General features: G+C 46.6%; 1 protein-coding gene across 1 annotated transcript; it reads left to right on the top strand.

Moving 5' to 3' along the window:
• On the top strand, positions 1-23,016 carry LOC116974642 (P2Y purinoceptor 8-like). Its single transcript, XM_033023334.1, has 2 exons — positions 1-224; positions 21,918-23,016. The coding sequence occupies exons 1-2, from the start codon at positions 218-220 to the stop codon at positions 22,952-22,954; spliced, it is 1,044 nt and encodes a 347-aa protein (XP_032879225.1). The 5' UTR covers positions 1-217; the 3' UTR covers positions 22,955-23,016.
• The last annotated feature ends 283 nt before the right edge of the window (positions 23,017-23,299 follow it).

Below are 23,299 nucleotides of genomic sequence, written 5' to 3'. Positions count from 1 at the left end.
CCACTAGCCGTTGCTTCATTCTGCTGAACACACATGGAGAAAAAAAATCGTGTGGCCTGCCTTGTCATTTCCTTTGGCTTTTCTGCTGTGTGATAAATCAGTATTTTGTAAAGTAAAACACGCCTTTGAGAACAGTCTACCTCGCTTTCAGCTTAGTTCAGTCCTAAGCTCAATCTCAGTAGATCAACAGCGGCAAGCAAGGGCTCTCAAGGCAAAGATGCAAGGTATTATTACAGCACTATTGCTTAATGTTCTTTGATTTAACTCCTTGTTCAAGGCAGTGTCCCTTCAATCCAAAGCAGCTTTGCAAAATGATGGGAATTGGACTATTTCCCTCAAATGGCTACAAACCCATTGAAAGTTTTTAAATTGGAGTTTTTTTAGTTCTGTTTTCTGTGTTACAATTGTGGTTTGAAAATTAACTGAGGAAGTGGAAAGAAGCTTTCAAAATTCAAGAGAGAGTTAGATCTAGCTCTTAGGGCTAACGGAATCAAGGGATATGGAGAGAAAGCAGGAACGGGGTAATGATTTAGATGATCAGCCATGATCATATTGAATGGCGGTGCTGGCTCGAAGGGCTGAATGATCTACTCCTGCACCTATTTTCTATATGTTTCTATGTTTAAAAGACTGTTTCAGATCTGATGTGTAGGAAGGAACTACAGATGCCGGTTCAAACCGAAGGTGGACACAAAAAGCAGGAATAACTCACTGGTCAGACAGCATCTCTGGAGAACAGGTGACGTTTCGGGTCTTGGTTTCTTCTTGGTTTCTTGGTCCTCCAAAATATTCCAAATGGAATTTAAACTGGAGGTGGTGAAGGGAAGACTTAAGCCAGAAATGTTTTTTAGGAAGAAAGAGCTACCTTAAATTTAGTTGTATCTGGTTGGGTAACTATGGTAGGGTGAAGATTATTCCATGCTTTAATTGTGCTGGGGAAGAACAAGAGACCCTTCTTCAGACTGAGATTCAGGGGAGAGGGAAACTAGGGGTATGAAAAGTTACGGAACTAATCGCAGCCAGCACCGATGACTCAAGAAAGATGGAGCCCACAATGGTCAACTGTTGGCTGTGGAAGAGGTGATAATGAAGGCATAAGAACAGTGAAACTAGCAAGACGACTAGGGTGGGAGAGGGACAGAGAGAGAGGGAATGCAAGTGCTACTTGAAATTGGAGAAATCAATCTTCATACCGCTGGGCTGTATTCACTGGAATTTAGAAGAAAGAGAGGGTATCTTATAGAAACGTATAAAATTATAAAAGGATTGGACAAGCTAGATGCAGGAATTTTTTTCCCCAATGTTGGGGGAGTCCAGAACCAGGGGACACAGTCTAAGAATAAAGTGGAGGCCATTTACAACTGAGATGAGAAAAAACTTTTTCACCCAGAGAGTTGTGAATTTGTGGAATTCTCTGCCACAGAGGGCAGTGGAGACCAATTTACTGGATGAATTTAAAAGAGAGATTAGATAGAGCTCTAGGGACTAGCGGAATCAAGGGATATGGGGAGAAGGCAGACACGGGTTACTGATTGTGGATGATCAGCCATGATCATAATGAATGGTGCCACTGGCTCGAAGGGCCAAATGGCCTCCTCCTGCACCTATTTTCTATGTTTCTGTGTTGTAAGTCAAGTCAAGTTGAGTTTATTGTCGAGTGCATTGAGATTCTGATACATTGAGAGACCTGCTAACAGCAGCATCTCAGACACATAGACACTTAGAATACAAGTGCTACTTTAAATTAGAGAAATCAATATTCCTACCGAAGATAGACACAAGATGCTGGAGTAACTCAGTTGGACAGGCAACATCTCTGGAGAGAAGGAAAGGGTGACGTTTCGGGTCAAGACCCTTCATCAGACCGCTGGGTTGTAAGTCCAGTCAAGTCGAGTTTGTTGTCATATCCACAAGTACATTGAGATGCAGACACAATGAAAGACCTGCTTGCCGCAGCGTCCCAGGCACATCACCTCAGACGGTGCAGAAAAAACATAAATAACTCAGACATCATGCAGAAATTACATGTACGAGCAAAAAGAAAGAAGATTGTGCAAAAAAGATCAAGGCTTTAGGCAGGTAGACAAAAAAGCTGGAGAAACTCAGCAGGTGAGGCAGCATCTATGAAGCCCCCCCCGACATCAGTCTGAAGAAGAGTCTCGACCCGAAACGTCGCCCATTCCTTCGCTCCCCAGATGCTGCCTCACCTGCTGAGTTCCTCCAGATTTTTTGTCTACCTTTGATTTTTCCAGCATCAGCAGTTTGTTCTTAAATAAGGCTTTAGGCAGGACTCCTTGGAGCTAGATGCCTCCTTATTGAGGTACAAGCTTTATATGGAGTCCACCGCCTGAGGAATTGGTGGAGTTTCGGGTATTTTAGTTTCTGAGTAGTTTAGTTTAGATGCAAGGGTGATATTTGTGATGGTACAAGCTGAACGATGGGCTAGCATAAATTGGAGTTAGGTGTTTAGCATTTGTTAGAGTGAGCTAACCTTCATTTATTTAGCAACTGTAGCGGCGCCTGCTAGCGCGCGCAGATATCGAACCCGGCATTCGGAAGCCGTGGTCACGTGACTCGGGAGGGGCTGTTGTTTTCGCGCGGTTTTTCCCCTGCGCGCGTTGGTTCAGCGCTGACCACCGATGTGGTCAGACGTGTCTGTTGAACCTGTATGCTGCAACTTGAATTTTCGAATAAAGTATTGTTGAAAACTCCAGGAGTCGTTTATCAGACCACTAAACAACTTCCTTTATTTAGTAGATACTGGCAGCATAGGTGGTGAGAGCAGGGATTGAGTGGAGTGGGTCTGGGACACCAGAACTAACTGTTGAGCCTTCCCAAGGTGTCATGGGCCTAACTCAACGATACACCAGTGAAGGGAGGTGCCCACTTGATAACCCCCATTATACATTTGTATCTCCAGGATTCATTTTTTTTAAGAGCTGGTTAATATGTAGGTAGCTGATTTTTTGCATGTGGAGTTATTTATTGTAAGTCGGTATATTTAGTTAGATAGTTAGATAATACGTTGGCTTTGGGCTTGGTCTTCTTAGTTGAGTGCTTATCCTGGAGTTATTGCACGTACTTTGTGTTTAATTGGCATTTAATAGTTTAGTTGAGTTTAGTTTAGTTTATTATTGTCACGTGTACTGAGGTGCAGTGAAAAACTCTTGGTTTGCATGCTATCCTGTCAAAGAAAAGATACAATCAAACACAGATAAAATATGAAGGGCATGACATTTAGTGAAAGGTGTCGGATAAAGTCGGATTAAAGATAGTTCAAATGAGGTGGAAAGGTGGTCAGGACTGCACTCGTGCTGATGAGAGGGCAGTTCAGTTGCCTGACAACACCTGGGGGAAGGAACTGTTCCTGAATGTGGAGGTATACCTTTACAAATGCCTATACCTCTTGCCTGATGGGAGGGGGGAGAAGATGGTGTGACTGGTGTGGGGATACCGTTAGAATATTTCAAAGTGTTTTTTTTGTGTTTTGCATTAGTTTTACGGTCAGGAAAATGTTGAGGTTTCAATATCACCGTTGTAGAAATCGCTGGTTTGGTAAGAAATTCTTTACCGAACATGCAAGGTGATATTGTGGGCTAATATAGCAATTCCATGTACAGAAAATACCAGGAGGCAGGAAGGCAAAATAATGATTAGGATGCTGATCAAACTCAGCCTCTGCCAGGTTGCAACTCGAAAGTGTGCAATTTGAGGTTTCTTAGTGTAGTTTATTGTCATGTGTACCGATGTACAGTAAAAGGTTTTTATTTTGCGATCTACCCTATCAGGGGAAAAACTGTACAAATTGCAATTTTTGTTCAAACCTCAGAAGACTTTGCGTATAGTCAGCAATTGATGTGTTTCAACTGTGAAGTAAGATAAATAATGGCTGCAAAATTTTAGCCAGTGGCCTCCACTATTCAAACTTCATGTATACTGCATTGTTTCCAATCCAGTGATCAGTTTGTGCATGCATATTTGCCTGCTAGGATCAGCAATAGGATTCCCGCCCTGCAAACTCTGTTCCACTGTTCGAACAGATCGTGGCTGATCTAATTGCACCCACAGCACTGGATTCGCATTTACTCATCGTAACCTCTCATCCACATGCTGACAAGGAATTTATTTGCCTCTGCACTGAAAATATCAAAAATCTCCACTCCCCTTCAAGGAAGAGTAGTCTTTTGACTTTAGACTTTTGGACTTTAGAGATATTGTGTGGAAACAGGCACTTCGGCCCACCGAGTCCACGCCGACCAGCGATCATCCCACACACTAGCACGATCCTACGGACGAGGTACAATTTACAATTTTACCAATCAAATAACCTACAAAGCTACAAGTATTCCAAAGACTTATGGGCCTGTCCCACTTAGGCGACTTTTTAGGTGACTGCAGGAGACTATGCGGTCGCCACATGTTCGCGGGTGGTCGCCACATGTGCGCGGTTGGTTGCCGGGAAGTCGCGTTCATGGCCATGAAGAGTTCCCGCATTCTGGGAACTAGTCGCGGCCTCATTATGGTCGCCGTGAATTTTTCTTTTATTTCTTTTCTTTTTTTTAATTTATATTTTTATTCGAAGCAGTGTGCAAAAGTAAAAACCGCGGCATATGACATAATACATTTATTGTACAGCTTCCATTTTAACAAAGATGAAATAGAAAAAGAGAGAAAGAGCAAGAAAGAAAGAAAGTGAAAGTGAATGTGTAAGAATAGAACCCCTAAACTACCAAATGAGTGTAGTCACAGAGTGAGTAAGTAAAAATTAAAAAAATTAAAAAACAAAAACGGAAAAAAGAAAAAGAAAAAAAAGTGTTGATATACCTGCTTCATTTCACTCCCCTCCCATCACCCATAAATTGAAAGTTTGACGTTGAAAAATTAGCGGCGACCAGAATGAAGCCGCCATGGAGAGTAGCGAGAATTCTCGTGCCGTAGGTGCAGTGGTAGTGGGTTGCCAGGAGGTCGAAGGTTCTCGTAGGTTGTAGCCGGCGCTGATCGGTGCATTTTATTGGCTCATTTGGTAAACAAAACTTAAGCAGTAGTTTTCAGAACCAAGGATAACCGACCGGTAATGTTAATGTCCGCCGAGCTTCGCAGCCGTGTATCTCTGGCTTCTTAAAAGTTGTCTCCACTCCTTCTCCCACCTTCTCTCCCCCCTCTTTTAAAGGACTGACATGTCCCTTCCCGTACACTGTGCTTTCACCGTCTTAATGACAGCGCCAACCTTCCTGTTCATCGCGGTGTGTGTCTGTATCACATTGGCTTTGCACCGTGTGAATTTCATTCAGACAGCGCTCACCCCGCTTGTCCTGTACCCCGCCTGCATAACGGGCTGGTGAAGGAAGCGATGTGTGTGTGCGTGTGTTCCACTCTAACAGTCACCGTTTTTTCAGGCGACTGCCAGCAACTTGACAGTCGCCGGCAGTTGCCTAAAAAATCGCCTAAATGGGACTGGCCCATTTTGATTCTCCGAGACCCTCATCCCATTCATTTCACTGCACCTTCGGGCGCATGTGATGAATAAAATTGTCCTTGACTTGGACTTTGATCTCTGTCTTCTATGGCAACCCTTCATTTTTTAAAATCATTTTTAACCATTTATCCTTTATTTTTAAATACTCACTATTTTTTTTGAAGGAACAGCTTCATCCCTTCTGTTATCAGACTTTTGAACAGTTCTGATGAGAAGAACTTTTTTCACACAGAGAGTGGTGAATCTCTGGAACTCCCTGCCACAGAGGGTAGTCGAGGCCAGTTCATTGGCTATATTTAAGAGGGAGTTTGATGTGGCCCTTGTGGCTAAGGGGATCAGAGGGTATGGAGAGAAGGCAGGTACGGGATACTGAGTTGGATGATCAGCCATGATCATATTGAATGGCGGTGCAGGCTCGAAGGGCCGAATGGCCTACTCCTGCACCTAATTTCTATGTTTCTATGTTTCTATGTTTCTGCCATAAGCTGAGGTACGGTCCATATTCTCCAACTACCCCATTGTGGGCATTGAACTTTGGAAATGTTGTGTTACAATTCTGAGAAACTATCTTCTGTATTGTATATCTTTCTCTTCCCGGGATGGCGGGGCTGTCATGTGCTGAGAGAATGGAGCGGCTGGGCTTGTACAATCTGGAGTTTAGAAGGATGAGAGGGTATCTCATTGAAACATATAAGATTGTTAAGGGCTTGGACACGCTAGAGGCAGGAAACATGTTCCCGATGTTGGGGGGAGTCCAGAACCAGGGGCCACAGTTTAAGAATAAGGGGTAAGCCATTTAGAACGGAGATGAGGAAACACTTTTTCTCACAGAGAGTTGTGAGTCTGTGGAATTCTCTGCCTCAGAGGGCGGTGGAGGCAAGTTCTCTGGTTACTTTCAATAGAGGGCTAGATAGGGCTCTTAAAAATAGCGGAATCAGGGGATATGGGGAGAAGGCAGGAACGGGGTACTGATTGGGGATGATCAGCCATGATCACATTGAATGGCGGTGCCGGCTCGAAGGGCCGAATGGCCTACTCCTGCACCAATTGTCTGTTGAGTTAGTGCTGGTCCATAACCCTCCAAACCTTTCGAAGAGCTTTGTTGTACCCGTCGATGCACCTTATTTGCAGGCTCCTTTACCACTTCCTCTGGCAACTTATTCTATGTATTTACCGAATGGCCTACTCCTGCAACTATTGTCTGTTGTCTCTTCAAAGTACCCGTGTTTGGCCTGATTATATTCATGCATAATAGTATCTGATTCGATGGGTTAGCACGCAGACTAAAACATTTCACTGCACCTCCGTACATCCGTACACACGACATTAATAAACCTTAACTACACAAAAAACCTAAACCTCTCAACATTGAATCTATCAAGACTCCTCAGGACCACTCCCCAAATTCTAAGAGCCGCAAACCTAACCTGCCTACCTGCCTTACTGTTAGAGTCATAGAGTCACGGAGTGATACAGTGTGGAAACAGGCCCTTCGGTCCAACTCACCCACACCAGCCAACAATGTCCCAGCTACCCTAGTCCCACTTGCCTGCGATTGGTCCATAACCGTCCAAATCCGTCCTATCCATGTACCTGTCCAATTGTTTATTAAACGATGGGATAGTCCCAGCCTCAACTACCTCCTCGGGCAGCTTGTTCCATACACCCACCACCCTCTGTGTGGAAAAAGCTACCCCTCCGATTCCTATTAAATCTTTTCCCCATCACCTTGAACCTATGTCCTCTGGTCCTCGATTCCCCTACTCTGGGTAAAAGACTCTGTGCATCGACCCGATCTATTCCTCTCATGATTTTATACACCTCTATAAGATCTCCACTCATACTCCTGCGCTCCATGGAATAGAGACCCAGCCTACTCAACCTCTCCCTATATCTCACACCCTCTAGTCCTGGCAACATCCTCGTAAATCTTTTCTGAACCCTGTCAAGCTTGACAATATCTTTCCTATAACATGGTGCCCTATAACATTTCCTATAACATGCTCTCACAACTAGAGATCCTGAGCTATAAGGAGAGATTGAGCAGGCTATGACTTTATTCCTAGGATTGCAGGTGGCTGAGGGTTTATCTTATAGAGGTTTTTCATGGGGGCAATTGATCGGGTGAATGCACAGACTCTTTTATGTACTTACTGCAGACGTTGAAGGAGCGGAGGAGCCTCCTCAGAAATTACAGACGATTCTGTCCCTTACACAGTGCCTCAATGTTCCTGGACCGGTCCGGTTTACTGTCCAGGTAAACTCCAAGGCACTTGAACTCCTTGGTAAACTGCACATCCAGACCCTTGATGGAGACAGGGGACAGGCGTCCCGGAGAAAACCCGTGCGGGTCACGGGGAGAACGTACAATGGGTTTGAGTGATCGGAGGTGGGGATATTCATTGACGGGTGTCCATATTCGAGTCCTCAGCAAATGATGCAGCAAGAAGCAGTGGTGCAGCGGTAGAGTTGCTCCCCTTACAGCACCAGAGAGCCGGGTTTCTATCCTGACCCCGGATGCTGTCTGTACGGAGTGTTGTACGTTCTCCCCGTGACCCGCGTGGGTTTTCTCCGGGTGCTCGGGTTTCCTCTTATGCTCCAAAGACGTGCAAGCTTGTAGTGTTAATTGGCTTTGTATAATTGTAAGTTGTCCCAAGGGTAGTGTAAGTGTACGGGGATCGCTGGTCGGCGCGGACTTGGTGGGCCAGTTTCCAGGCTGTATCTCCAAACTAAACTATGTACTAAGTAACATTTGTGCATGGGCTTCGTGGAAGAAAATGCCATAAAGGTCACTGTGAATGATAGTTTCCAACCACCTACCCTTTCATGATTTTGAACTCATTGAGCACACACTTTCAACACAGTGAAGGTCAACATTGTCTATAACCTGCAACTTAAATACTGTTGCTACAAATGTAGGTCACCAGCTTGTTATATACAATAAGTAGCCCGCGTCCGCACATCCTACACTTTCCACCATCTTCAAAGCAGAAGATAAGAGTGTGATGAAATGTGTCTGAATACAACAACCTTCAAGAAGCTCAATGTTATGCAGCCTGTTGCCAGGACTCGAGGGCCTGAGCTGTGGGGAGAGGCTGAGCAGGCTGCTCCTTGGAGCAATGGAGGATGAGGGGTGGTTTTACAGAGGTATACAAAATCATAAGATGAATAAATTGGGTAGATGCAGAGTCTCTTGCCCAGTGTATGGGGATCAAGAAACAGAGGACATTGGTTTAAGGTGAGGGCGGGAAAGATTTACATAGAAACATAGAAAATAGGTGCAGGAGGATGCCATTTGGCCCTTTGAGTCTGCGCCCGCCATTCATTGTGATTATGGATGATCATCCACAATCAGTAACCCGTGCCTGTCTTCTCCACATATCCCTTAATTCCGCTAGCCTCTAGAGCTCTATCTAACTCCATTTTAAATTCATCAGATTTAATAGGAATCTGAGGGGTAACTTCTACACAAAGGGTGGTGTGTGTATGGAATGAGCTGCTGGAGGATGTGCTGTAGTTGAGGCAGGTATTATCGCAACATTTAAGAAACATTTAGACAGGTACATGGATAGGACAGGCTTAGATGGATATGGGTGAGACGCAGGTTGGTTGGACCAGTGTAGATGGGACATGTTGGCTGGCGTGAGTGAGTTGGGCCGAAGGGTCAACTCTACAACTAGCTGTATTACTCTATAACTATGGCAAATCCTTTGCTCGATTGGCACCCTATCCACTGTCCTAAACATGTATTCACTGCACCTGTGGCCCGCTGTAGCAGCTGTCTGCAGCATCTACAACACGCACTGTGGTTACTTGTCCAGGATAATCCAACAGCACGTCCTAACTGGCGATGTTTCACACCCAAAAAGGACAAGGGCAGCAGACTCAGTGGGTCAGGCAGCATCTCTAGAATATCTAGCTCTCTCTTGAAAGTATCCAGAGAACCTGCCTCCACCGCCCTCTGAGGCAGAGAATTCCACAGACCACTCTCTGTGGGAAAAAGTGTTTCCTCATCTCCGTTTTAAATGCCTTACCCCTTATTCTTGAACTGTGGCCCCTGGTTCCAGACTTCCCCAACATCGGGAACATGTTTCCTGCCTCTAACGTGTCCAAACCCTTAATAACCTTATATGTTTCAATAAGATCTCCTCTCAGCCTTCTAAATTCCAGAGTGTACAAGCCCAGCCAAGCACTTCAGCCCAACTTGCCCACACGGGCCAACAATGTCCCAGCTACACCAGTCCCACCTGCCTGCTCTTGGACCATACCCCTCCAAACCTGTCCTATCCATGTACCTGTCTAACTGTTTCTTAAAAGTTGGGATAGTCCCAGCCTCATCTGCCTCCTCTGGCAGCTTGTTCCATACACCCACCACTCTTTGTGTGAAAAAGTTAACCCTCAGATTCCTATTAAATATTTTCTCCTTCACCTTGAACCTATGTCCTCTGGTCCTCGATTGGCCTACTCTGGGTTCAAAAGACTCTGTGCATCTACCCGATCTATTCCCCTCATGATTTTATCCACATCTATAAGAACACCCCTCATCCTCCTGTGCTCCAAGGAATAGAGACCCAGCAATATAGAGAGAGACCCAGCCTAATAGAGTGTTTGTCGTGCTCAATAGCCTGATAGTTGTTGGAAGAAGCTGTTCCTGAACACGGAGGTCACAGTTTTCAGATTCCTGTACCTTCATCCCGATGGCATGAGTGAAATGAGAGTGTGGCCAGGATGGGTCCGAAATGCATTACTGGGGTTGTTAATTCAAGCAAATTCAATTGTTGCATTCAGAGGTATATCAAAGTGAAAAATGGTAGTGGAATCATCTGGGTTGCTCTTACATAGAGTCAGCACAGACTCGATGGGTCAAATCTTTCCATGCAGTAACTTTTTTTGAGGTTCATCTCTGCTCTACACTTGGTGGAGCCAGTCAAAGGACAACTGCAGACCATGGTGACACCCACTATCTTTGCTCTTATCACTGTTCCAACTGTCCACTCCTGAAGTGCAGATAAGCCTTGGTAACTGTTCGCAGAACGCGGTCTTTGGTGTCTACAGAATAAGTTTCACCACAAAGCCCCAACAGAGGAAACTAAAGCACGAGAAACTGCTGTGCAAAAATGTGTCTGTAATAAACCAATTCAAGCTCAATATACAAAATGAATGATGTTAATGGACACAGAATGCTGGAGTAACTCAGCAGGACAGGCAACATCTCTGGAGTGAAGCAATGGTTGACTCAGGTCTGAAGAAGGGTCTCAACCCAAAACGTGTGTGGAATTCTCTGCCTCAGAGGGCGGTGCAGGCAGGTTCTCTGGATGCTTTCAAGAGAGAGCTAGATAGGGCTCTTAAAAATAGCGGAGTCAGGGGATATGGGGAGAAGGCAGGAACGGGGTACTGATTGGGGATGATTAGCCATGATCACATTGAATGGCGGTGCTGGCTCGAAGAGCCGAATGGCCTACTCCTGCACCTATTGTCTATTGTCTATTGTCACCACTTCCTTTCTCTCCAGAGATGCTGCTTGAGCCGCTGTGTTAGTCCAGCATTTTGTGTCTTTTTTTGCTGTAAACCAACAACTGCAGTTCCTTCCTATACGATAAGTTAATGGAATTGAGTAAGAATTAGACGATACGATAGAACTTAATTCATCCCGGGAGGGAAATTGATCAGCCGACAGTCATAAAAACACACAAAATACATGAAACACAAAATTAAAATGGCGTGTGGAAAGGTTTGAGGGGCGTGCAAAGATTTGGGGGGGGGGGGGGGGGGGGGGTGGGGGGGGGTGGGGGGGGGAGAAAGAGAGGAGTCAGTCTACCCGACGACAGAAGGGGGAGGAGTTGTACAGTTTGATAGCCACAGGGAAGAAGGATCTCCTGTGGCGTTCTGTGCTGCATCTTGGTGGAACCAGCCTGTTGCTGAAGGTGCTCCTCGGGTTGACCTGAGGGGGTGTGAGCTGTATTGTCCAGGATGCACCGCAGTTTGAGGAGCATCCTCCCCTCCTAGCCCAACCTCCCATGAGTCCAACACCAACTCCGCACCCAGGACGGAGCCAGCCTTCCAGATGAGCTTGTTGATCCTATTGGCGTCCGCAGCCTTCGCCCTGCTGCCCCAGCACATGACAGCGAAGAAGGTGGTACACTCTTCACTCCAAGTATGCCAGGTTCTCTCCAAGGTATTTACAACATGATGTCTACTTTTGTCAGTCATTCAATGTTAACCTTCCCCAGTCACAGTGAAGGGCTACAGCTGGTTTCTATACCCTCTGACAGTTTATTGTCCATTGCAGAGATACTGCTCCTCAGTTTAGAGATACAGTATGGAAACAGGCCCTTCGGCCCATCGAGTCTACTCTGATCATTGATCACCCACTCACACCAGTTCTACTGTATGTTTTCCCACTTTCTCACCCACTCCCCACACAGCAGTGCAGCTGGTAGAGCTGCTGCCTCACAGCGCCGGAGACCCGGCTTCGATCCCGGTGTCAGGTGCCTTCTGCGTAGAGTTTGGACGTCCTCCCTGGGACCACATGGGTTTCCTCCGGGTGCTCCGGTTTCCTCCCAAATCCCAAAGACAGGCGTGTTTGTGGGTTAATTGGCCACTGTAAAGTTTTTCCAATTGTGTAGAGAGTACACGCAAACGTGGATTAACATAGAACTTGTGCGAACGGGTTATCGATGGTCGGCGTGCACTGGGTAGGCCTAAGGGCCTGTTTCCATGCCGTATTTCTAAACTAAACAGCACACTTGGGCCATATCCCTCTGATTGATAGATCATTAAAGATACAAAGATTATAAATGACAATTTAGTTTAGTTTTAGTTTAAAGATACAGGGTGGAAACAGGCCCTTCGGCCCACCGAGTCCATGCCGACCAGCGATCCCCGCACATTAACACACACTAGCCTACACAAGCTGGGGACAATTTTACATTTATACCAAGCCAATTCATCCACAAAATCTGCACGTCTTTGAAGTGTGGGAGGAATCCGAAGATCTCTGAGAAAACCCACACAGGTCACGGGGAGAAGGTACAAACTCCATACAGACAGCACTCATAGTCAGGATCGAACCAGGGTCTCCGGTGCTGCAAGTGCTGTAAGGCAGCAACTCTACCGCTGCGCCACCGTGCCGTCCTACACTTTATATACAAATTCTGATATCACAAATCACAGTTTCTGGGCATCACAGTTCAGAGAAAACGTTGCAGCGTGGGCGCAAGAGATGCTCAACGTGTGCACGCGGAATGAGAGGTTTCGGTCCTGCAATGAGATGGGAAAAACCTGCTATTGCTTTCTTTAGAAATGATGAAGGAGCGGTCTAACTGGTGTTTAAAACCACGAGAGGCAGAGAGAATGGAGAGAATCATACTCTTGCTGGCAGGATGACCAATAGCTAGAGTGTAGTTTAGTTTACTTTAGTTTAGTTTATTGTCACCGAGGGACATAGAAACATAGAAACATAGTAGGCCATTCGGCCCTTCGAGCCTGCACCACCATTCAATATGATCATGGTTGATCATCCAACTCAGTAGAAGCGAATCTCACCTCATCCCTAGATGAGCTACACCTCTACTACGAGCGCAACCACCTACACGCAAACCCTGCGAAGACCCAAGCCTGCTCGTTCCATCTCAGGAACCGGGAAGCAAACAGACCCCTTAACATCACATGGTCTGGAACACCTCTTGGGCACTGCACCAACCCTGTCTACCTCGGTGTAACACTGGATCGCACTCTCTCCTATAAGGAACACGTCAAAAACACCAAACTGAAAGTTAACTCCCGAAATAACATCCTCCGGAAGCTGACCAACTCCAAATGGGGAGCCACAGCACACACATTAAGATCTACTGCTCTGGCCCTGTGCTACTCCTCTGCGGAGTATGCGTGTCCTGTTTGGGAGAGATCATCCCATGCCAAGAAATTAGACCCAGCGTTGAATAACACCTGCCGCTCAATCACTGGCTGCCTGAAGCCCACCAACATAAACAACCTGCACCTCCTCGCTGGCATTGCCCCTGCTGATGTGAGACGGGAAGTCGCCAGCCGAGTAGAGATGACCAAGGCCACCAGTGATGAACGCCACCTCCTCTATGGACGTGTACCCCCGGCCCAACGGCTGAAGTCCAGGAGAAGCTTTCTCAGCCATGTCCAGCCCCTAATAACATCACGGGAAGAAACCAGACTCCAACTATGGACAAAAAGGCTTGAGGACGACCCCCCTCCTACTGACATGGGTATCCCTCCTTCTGAAGCCCTCCCTCCGGGCTCAGAAGCACCATGGGTCCAGTGGAAGACGCTCAACCGCCTGAGAACAGGAACAGGGCGATCAAAAGCTGCCATGGCCAGATGGGACTATGAAACTGGCCAAACCACCTGTGAATGTGGAGAAGAGGACCATACAATGCAGCACTGCCTTGTCTGCCCCCTACTACCCAACCAGTGCAGCCCAAAGGATCTTGCAGTGTTCAACAAAAACGCAAAGGACTGTGTAAAGGAATGGGAAACTGTCATATAGCCAACCAGCTTCAAAGACTCGAAAAGAAGAAGATCCAACTCAGTATCCTGTACCTGCCTTCTCTCCATACCCCCTGATCCCTTTAGCCACAAGGGCCACATCTAACTCCCTACAGTGAAAAGCTTTTTGTTGCGTGCTGACCAGTCAGCGGAAAGACAATACATGATTACAATCGATTACCATTTACAGTGTACAGTTACATGATATGGGAAAAATGTGAATAACGTTTAGTGCAAGATAAAGCACGAAAGGTCCGATCACAGATAGTCCGAGGATCTCCAATGAGGTAGAACTGCTAGGATGGTTCGGTTGCCTGATTTGGCAGGAAAAGGGCGTGTCCCACTTGGGCGTCATTTGTGCGACACGCAGGTGGCCTACGCCACCACGTCTCACCACACGCCATGCGCGCGTAATGCAGCCATGCGCGTGTCGTGCGCCGTGACGCGTAAATGATGTTGTGTAAATGAAGCGCAAATTACACACAAGTGGGACAGGCCCTTAGCTGATTTAAAGTAATTGGCAAGAATTTTGGGGAAATGAAGAGAAAATGTTTACTCTCGATCTAGAGGGAAAGGCACTAATGTGTTGGTGAAAACAGATTTAACCAGAACATTCAAAGTGAAATTGAAAAAAATACTCAGAAAGGAACCACTCATTTCATTCACTCATCAGTCTGAAGAAGGGTCTCGACCCGAAAAGTCATCAACTCCTTCGCTCCATAGATGCTGTGTCACCCGCTGAGTTTCTCCGGCATTTTTGTCTACACTCATTTCATTCATCTTTACAGTCACAAAATAACCCATGCTCAATCTCAGCTCCATATTTCAGTAATACGTCTAATATTTGCCATTGAAAAACTTACAAAACTATTTTTAAAAGATTGTTATTGCTGTCATTGTTGAAGATCGAGAGTTAGGCGGAGTCTGGGACTCGGAGACTGCGTGTGCAGTTCCACGTTTAGTTTTAGTTTAGTTTAGTTTAGCTAAATAACACAGCATGAAATCAGACCCTTCCACCCAGCTGAGTCCACGCTGATCATCGATCTCCCGTTCACATTAGTTCTATGTTGGCTCACTTTGGCACGCACTCTTTACGCACTAGGGGCAGTTGATGGAAGCCAATTAACCCACAGACATGTACTTCTGTGGGAGGAAACCAGAGCACCCGGAGGAAACCCACGCCGTCACAGGGAGAATATGTAAACTACACACACACACAGACAGCACCCGAGGTCGGGATCGAACTCTGTTCTCTGGTTCTGTGAGGCGGCAGCTCTACTGCTGCGCCTCTGTGACGCCCCAACTGAACCACTTCCCTCTCTACTCCACTCCGCCTTTCTTTTCGTCTTGACGTTCTCCCTCGTGTAAGAAACATAGAAACATTTAAAAATAGGTGCAGGAGGAGGCCATTTTGCCCTTCGAGCCAGCACCGCCATTCATTGTGATCATGGCTGATCATCCCCAATCAATAACCCGTGCCTGCCTTCTCCCCATATCCCTTGACTCCACTAGCCCCCAGAGCTCTATCCAACTCTCTCCTAAATCCATCCAGTGACTTGGCCTCCACTGCCCTCTGTGGCAGGGAATTCCACAAATTCACAACTCTCTGGTTGAAAAAGTTTTTTCTCACTTCAGTCTTAAATGGCCTCCCCTTTATTCTAAGACTGGTCCCTGGTTCTGGGCTTGCCCAACATTGGGAACATTTTTCCTGCATCTAGCTTGTCCAGTCCTTTTATAATTTTATATGTTTCTATAAGATTCACCCTTCATCCTTCTAAACTCCAGTGAATACAAGCCTAGTCTTTTCAATCTTTCCTCATATGACAGTCCCGCCATCCCAGGGATCAATCTCATGAACCTACGCTGCACTGCCTCAATCACAAGGATGTTGTTCCTCAAATACTTCCAGCTTTTCTGTTTTGTTGCGTGCTATCCAGTCAGTGAAAAAAAACATATCTGGTTACAATCAAGCCGCCCACAGTGTAGAGATACAGGATAACGGGTACAGATACAGGTTTGGAAGGGACATTGGCCAGGAGCAGGTACACAAAAATGCTGGAGAAACTCAGCGGGTGCAGCAGCATCTATGGAGCGAAGGAAATAGGTAACGTTTCAGGCCGAAACCCTTCTTCATTGGCCAGGAGCAGGCAGGTGGGACTAGTGTAGCTGGTGGCTACACTAGTGGCTAGGTTCAGCTCCAACTCAATAATTAAGTTTGCTGATGACACTGTGGTGGTGGGCCTGATCTCAGACAACGACGAGAAGGCCTACCGGGAGGAGGTGGCTGGTCTAGCACTCTGGTGCCAGGATAACAGCCTCCTCTTGAACATCAAAAAAACGAAGGAGCTGATCATGGACTTTAGGAGGGCACATCATCCGAGGACGTACACTCCATTGAGGATAAATGGGGATCCTGTGGATAGGGTGAACTGTTTTAAATATCTGGGAGTCCACATCTCCGAGGATATGACGTGGGCATCACACGCCTCAGCACTCGTGAGTAAGGCAAGGCAGCGCCTTTACCACCTCAGGCAATTGAGGAAATTCAGAGTGTCTCCGAGGATCCTCCAGTGCTTCTACGCAGCGGCGGTGGAAAGCATCTTGTCCGGGAACATTACCATCTGGTTTGGGAATTGCTCTGCCAAGGACAAGAAGGCTCTGCAGAGAGTAGTGCGTTCGGCCGAATGCACTATGGGAACTTCACTTGCCCCCCTGCAGAAACTATACATCAGGAGGTGCAACTCCAGAGCCAACAATATCATGAGAGACCCCTTCCACCCCTGCAACGGACTGTTCCAGCTGCTACGGTCAGGCAAACGCCTCCGTTGTCATACGGTGAGAATGGAGAGGTTGAGAAGGAGTTTCTTCCCAGAGGCCATTCGGACTGTAAACGCCTATCTCACCAGGGACTAACTCTACTGAACGTTTTTCCTTCCATTATTTATTATGTAAAAGAATATGTGTGTTATGATTGTGTTTATAGTTTGTTTGGTTGTTTGGTTGTTTGTCTTTTGCACAAAAGTCCGCGAGCATTGCCACTTTCATTTCACTGCACATCTCGTATGTGTATGTGACAAATAAACTTGACTTGACTTGACTTGACGACTTGACTGGACCTGAACCTACCTGATCTCCCAGTTGCCAATCACTTTAACTCCCCCTCCCATTTCCACACTGACCTCTCTGTCCTGGGCCTCCTCCATTGTCAGAGTGAGGCCCAGCGCAAATTGGAGGAACAGCACCTCATAGTTTGCTTATGCAGCTAACACCCCAGCTGTATGAACATTGACTTCTCTAACTTCAATAACCCCTTGTTTTCCCTCTCTCTCTCTCTCCATCCCTCCCCCTTCCGTTCTCCAACATCTGACTGTCCCCGATTACATTTTATCTCTGTTTACTTTGTTGTCAACTTCTCCTAGCTAACAATGACCTATAATATATTTTCCTTGATCCACATCTCATCTGATGTCTCATTTTCACACCTTACCCTTCCCTATCTCCCGCTCCCCTGACTCTCAGTCTGAAGGACCCGAAACATCACCCATTCTTTCTATCCGGAGGTGCTGCCTGTCCCGCTGAGTTACTTCAGCATATTTGTGTCTATCTTCAGTGTAAACCAGCATCTGCTGTTCCTTCCTGCACTCGTGCAGCTGGGACATGTTGGCGTGTGTGGGCAAGTTAGGCCAAAGGGCAGTTTCCACGCTATATGACTCTATGACAATGATATACAGGTCAGTCAGCAACTGTGGGGGAAGAGGTTCACTTTGAAGAAACATAGAAACATAGAAAATAGCTGCAGGAGTAGGCCATTCGGCCCATTGAGCCTGCACCGCCATTCAATGTGATCATGGCTGATCATCCAACTCAGTATCCTGTACCTGCCTTCTCTCCATACCCCCTGATCCCTTTAGCCACAAGGGCCACATCTAACTCCCTCTTAAATATAGCCAATGAACTGGCCTCAACTACCTTCTGTGGCAGAGAACTCCACAGATTCACCACTCTCTGTGCGAAAGAGTGGTCCCAACCCGATCTGTCATCTATTTATTTCCCTCCACAGATGCTGCCTGACGTTGCATTCCTCCAGCACTTTGTTTTTGATTAGTCAGTTCCTCCTTTTATCGGCCTTGACCTTTGCAATTGGACTTCTTTGTTTATAGCTTTGGCAGTGATGAAATAGATTTGACACAGCAACAGAAATAGGAGCAAGTGAAGATCACACGACGTCTTGAGTCTATCCTGTCATTCGACAACATCATGGTTGAACTCTGTACCCAATTCCAACTAGCAGTTGGAATTGGGTCACAGTTTAAGGATAAGGGGGAAATCTTTTAGGACCGAGATGAGAAAAACATTTTTCACACAGAGAGTGGTGAATCTGTGGAATTCTCTGCCACAGAAGGTAGTTGAGGCCAGTTCATTGCCTATATTTAAGAGGGAGTTAGATGTGGCCCTTGTGGTTAAAGGGATCAGGGGGTATGGAGAGAAGGCAGGTACAGGATACTGAGTTGGATGATCAGCCATGATCATATTGAATGGCGGTGCAGGCTCGAAGGGCCGAATGGCCTCTACTCCTGCACCTATGTCTATGTTTCTATTTTTCTATGTTAGCCGTCTGATCCTGAATCTCTCCTGGATTTCAAAAAATCCTCGGCGCCCAAGATTAAACCAACGGCATACATTTCACCCATAAACGTTTGGTGCCAGTGAGATAATGCTCAGGGGATTAGGACACAAAGTGCTGGAGTAACTCAGGGGGTCAGGCAGCATCTCTGGAGAAGGTAGATAGGTGACGCTTTGGGACAAGACCCTTCTTCAGACCTGAAACCTGGGCAAAAGGGGACCTGCGGGGGGATCTTATAGAAACATATAAAATTATAAAAGGACTGGACAAGTTAGATGCAGGAAAAATGTTCCCAATGTTGGGCGAGTCTAGAACCAGGGGCCACAGTCTTAGAATAAAGGGGAGGTCATTTAAGACTGAGGTGAGAAAAAACATTTTCACCCAGAGAGTTGTGAATTTATGGAATTCCCTGCCACAGAGGGCAGTGGACGCCAAATCACTGGATGGATTTAAGAGAGAGTTAGATAGAACTCTAGGGGCTAGTGGAGTCAAGGGATATGGGGAGAAGGCAGGCACGGGTTATTGATAGGGGACAATCAACTATGATCATAATGAATGGCGGTACTGGCTCGAAGGGCCGAATGGCCTCCTCCTGCACCTATTTTCTATGTTTCTATGCGGTGGATGGCCGCTAAAAACTAAGGGGGTGAGGACCCGGAGGGGGGGGGGGCGTTGAGAACTAAGGGGATGGGGAGGGGGGGGGACATTTGGGCAAAAAAGGGTACTTTGTCATTTTGTTTGCACCCTCTTTGTATGCCTAGGTGTGCAACACAAAGCATCTCACTGTGACTTGTCACATGTGAAAATCGAAGGTAGACAAAAGTGCTGGAGAAACTCAGCGGGTGCAGCAGCATCTAAGGAGCGAAGGAAATAGGCAACGTTTCGGGCCGAAACGTTGCCTATTTCCTTCGCTCCATAGATGCTGTTGCACCCGCTGAGTTTCTCCAGCACTTTTGTCTACCTTCGATTTTGCAGCATCTGCAGTTCCTTCTTAAACACTGTGAAATTAAAAGTATCTCAATCTCAAAACATCACCTATCCATTTTCTCCAGAGATGCTGCCTGACCTGCTGAGTTACTCCAGCACTGCGTGTTGCTTTAGTGTAAAATCAGCGCCTGCAGTTCCTTGACACTGATCAGGAGATGTGGATGGATTTAACCCCTGGCCCGGATGACTAATCATGCAAGGGAGAGATGATTACACCAGTCAGGATGTGTGATCAAAATGCCAAATCAGCTTGGCTATTTCTGCTTCTGAGAGAATGAGTGTGTCGTAGTTGCACAGCTGTGTGCTGCCCAACTGCTGTGGTCCACAAAAGCCGATTCACCGTTGGGAACATTGCGCAACAATTTTGTTGTACTATCTGGGACCTAGAAACATAGAAACATAGAAAATAGATGCAGGAGGAGGCCATTCGGCCCGTCGACCCAGCACCGCCATTCATTGTGATCATGGCTGATCGTCCCCAATCAATAACCCGTGCCTGCCTTCTCCCAATATCCCTTGACTCCACTAGCCCCTAGAGCTCTATCTAACTCTCTCTTAAATCCATCCAGTGATTTGGCCTCCACTGCCCTCTGTGGCAGGGAATTCCATAAATTCACAACTCCCTGGGTGAAAAAGTTTTTTCTCACCTCAGTCTTAAATGATCTCCCCTTTATTCTAAGACTGTGGCCCCTGGTTCTGGACTCGCCCAACATTGGGCATATTTTTCCTGCATCTAGCTTGTCCAGTCCTTTTGTAATTTTATATATTTCTATAAGATGCCCGCTCATCCTTCCAAACTCCAGTGAATACAAGCCTAATCTTTTCATATGACATATGACATAGACAATAGACAATAGGTGCAGGAGTAGGCCATTCGGCCCTTCAAGCCAGCACCGTCAGTGGAGGCGTGTTGCAAACAGCACAACAGCAAAGAATCAACACCACCCTGGTCACACACTCATTTCACTCCTGCCCTCGGGAGATCAGGCCCCTCTTCAGACCAATGTATATTTACTTCAAACTTAGATCCCCTCACATTAAGACTAAGCCCTGGTGGTGAATCGGTGGAATTCTTTGCCACAGAAGGATGTGGAGGCCAGGCCAGTGGATATTTTTAAGGCAGAGATTGATACATTTTTGATGCGTACGGGAGTCAGAGGTTATGAGGAGATGGCAGAAGAAAGGGGTTAGGAGGGAGAGATGCAGGCTATTTGGTCCATCAAGTCCATGCCTACCACAGATCCCTGCACAGTAGAACTATCCTACACACACTAGAGACAGTTTACAATTTTACCAAAACCAATCGCCTTTGGAGTGCAGGGAGAAACCGGAGCTCCCAGAGAAAACCTACGGGAGAACGTACAAACTCCGTACATACAGCACCCATGGTCAGGATTGAACACAGATCTCTGGCGCTGTAATGCCCCTGTCCCACTTAGGAAACCTGAACGGAAACCTCTGGAGACTTTGCGCCCCACCCAAGATTTCCGTGTGGTTCCCGGAGGTTGCAGGTGGTTGCCGGAGGTTGCAGGTAGTGGAAGCAGGTAGGGAAACATAGAAACATAGACAATAGGTGCAGGAGTAGGCCATTCGGCCCTTCAAGCCTGCGCCGCCATTCAATATGATCATGGCTGATCATCCAACTCAGTATCCTATACCTGCCTTCTCTCCATACCCCCTGATCCCTTTAGCCACAAGGGCCACATCTAACTCCCTCTTAAATATAGCCAATGAACTGTGGCAGAGACTTCCAGAGATTCTGTGGCAGAGAATTCCAGAGATTCACCACTCTCTGTGTGGAAAATGTTTTTCTCATCTCGGTCCTAAAAGATTTTCCCCTTATCCTTAAACTGTGACCCCTTGTTCTGGACTTCCCCAACATCGGGAACAATCTTCCTGCATCTAGCCTGTCCAACCCCTTAAGAGACTGACACAAACCTCTGGGAACCGCACGGAAACCTTGGATGGGGCGCAAAGTCTCCAGAGGTTTCCGTTCAGGTTTCCAAAGTGGGACAGGGGCATAAAAGGCAACAACTCACCATTGTGCCACCACGAGGTCAAGTCAATGAATATTTTTAAGGCAAAGATAGACAAATTCTTGATTATAACGGGTGCCAAGGGTTATGGGGAGGAGGCAGGAAAATGGGATTAGGAGGCAGAGATCAGCCATGATTGAATGACGTAGACTCAATGGGCCAAATGGCCTCATTCTACTCTTATAACTTGTGAACTTATGAATAATTATGACTAACAGTGCTGTCTTCATGCTCATATTCTTGGTAAAAGTAACGAGTTGTTCCCTTGTTTTCTCAGAAGTTGAGCCTGGCATCACCAGCCGGGCACCAGATGACATGGACATGAACGTTACAAGGTTGGACAATGAAACGCTGGAAATGCTGAACAGTGTCGCCGTTAGGACCATCGTTCCCACCATTTACCTGGCCGTTATCATCATCGGCCTGCCCAGCAATGTCATCTCCTTCTCACTGCTTTGCTTCCACACCCGCCCGAAGACTCCCTTGGTCATCTTCATGATCAACCTGGCCATCACCGACCTTCTGCTGGCCATCTTCCTCCCCTTCCAGATCGCCTACCACCTCAACCGCAGCAACTGGATCTTTGGCAGGTACCATTGCACCTTCGTCACCACCTTGTTCTACGCCAACATGTACTGCTCCATCTTGACCATGACGTTCATTAGCATCGAGCGCTACGTTGGGGTGGTCTACCCCATCTGGTACAACACAGGGTGGAAAAGCAGGAACGCCGTGATCGCTTGCCTGGGAATATGGGCGACTTTACTGATTGTCCTGCTGCCCTTTGAATACAGCGATCTAACCTTTGACGTCCAGGAGCTGAATATAACGACGTGTTTCGACGTACTCAAGAGAAGCATGCTTCCCGACCAGAACGCCTGGGTGTTGTTCCTCTTCACCCTGTTTGTCCTGCTCTTCCTGATCCCGTTTACCGTCACCATTGTCTGCTATGTGCTAGTCATACTGAAACTCTCTCGAACATCTCACAACACGACAGCGCACAAGAAGAAAAAAAGAGCGGTCTACTTAGCTGTTACTGTTCTCTTGGTCTTTATCACATGCTTTGCGCCCAGCAATATTACTCTCTTAATTCACATTGTACTGAGGTTTGGATATGACACTGGTTGCTACACAGCCTACAAACTGACCTTGTCGCTCAGCTGTGTGAACAGCTGCCTCAATCCATTTATCTTCTGTTTTGCTTCCACGGAGTTTCAGAAACGGGTGTACCGTTTATTCAATTGGAGGCAGTCTCGTAATCAACAGGGCAGATCTATGCTCCCATCTGGAAGGTTAAGCTCTGTTCAGAGTTAATGAAATATGTCAAGTCAAGTTTATTCGTCACATACACATACGAGATGTGCAGTGAAATGAAAAGTGGCAATGCTCATAGAAACATAGAAACATAGAAAATAGGTGCAGGAGTAGGCCATTCGGCCCTTCGAGCCTGCACCGCCATTCAATATGATCATGGCTGATCATCCAACTCAGTATCCCGTACCTGCCTTCTCACCATACCCCCTGATCCCTTTAGCCACAAGGGCCACAGACTTTGGGCAAAAAACAAACAAACAAACAAACTACAAAAGGAATTGGACAGAAATCACATATTCTTTTACATATTACATATTGTGGGTGGAATGGAAAAAGGAAAAAAAC

Source organism: Amblyraja radiata, chromosome 6 (genome assembly GCF_010909765.2).
Source record: "Amblyraja radiata isolate CabotCenter1 chromosome 6, sAmbRad1.1.pri, whole genome shotgun sequence".
In the NCBI taxonomy this organism is placed as follows: domain Eukaryota; kingdom Metazoa; phylum Chordata; class Chondrichthyes; order Rajiformes; family Rajidae; genus Amblyraja; species Amblyraja radiata.
This window is presented reverse-complemented; position numbering and strand designations above follow the sequence as displayed.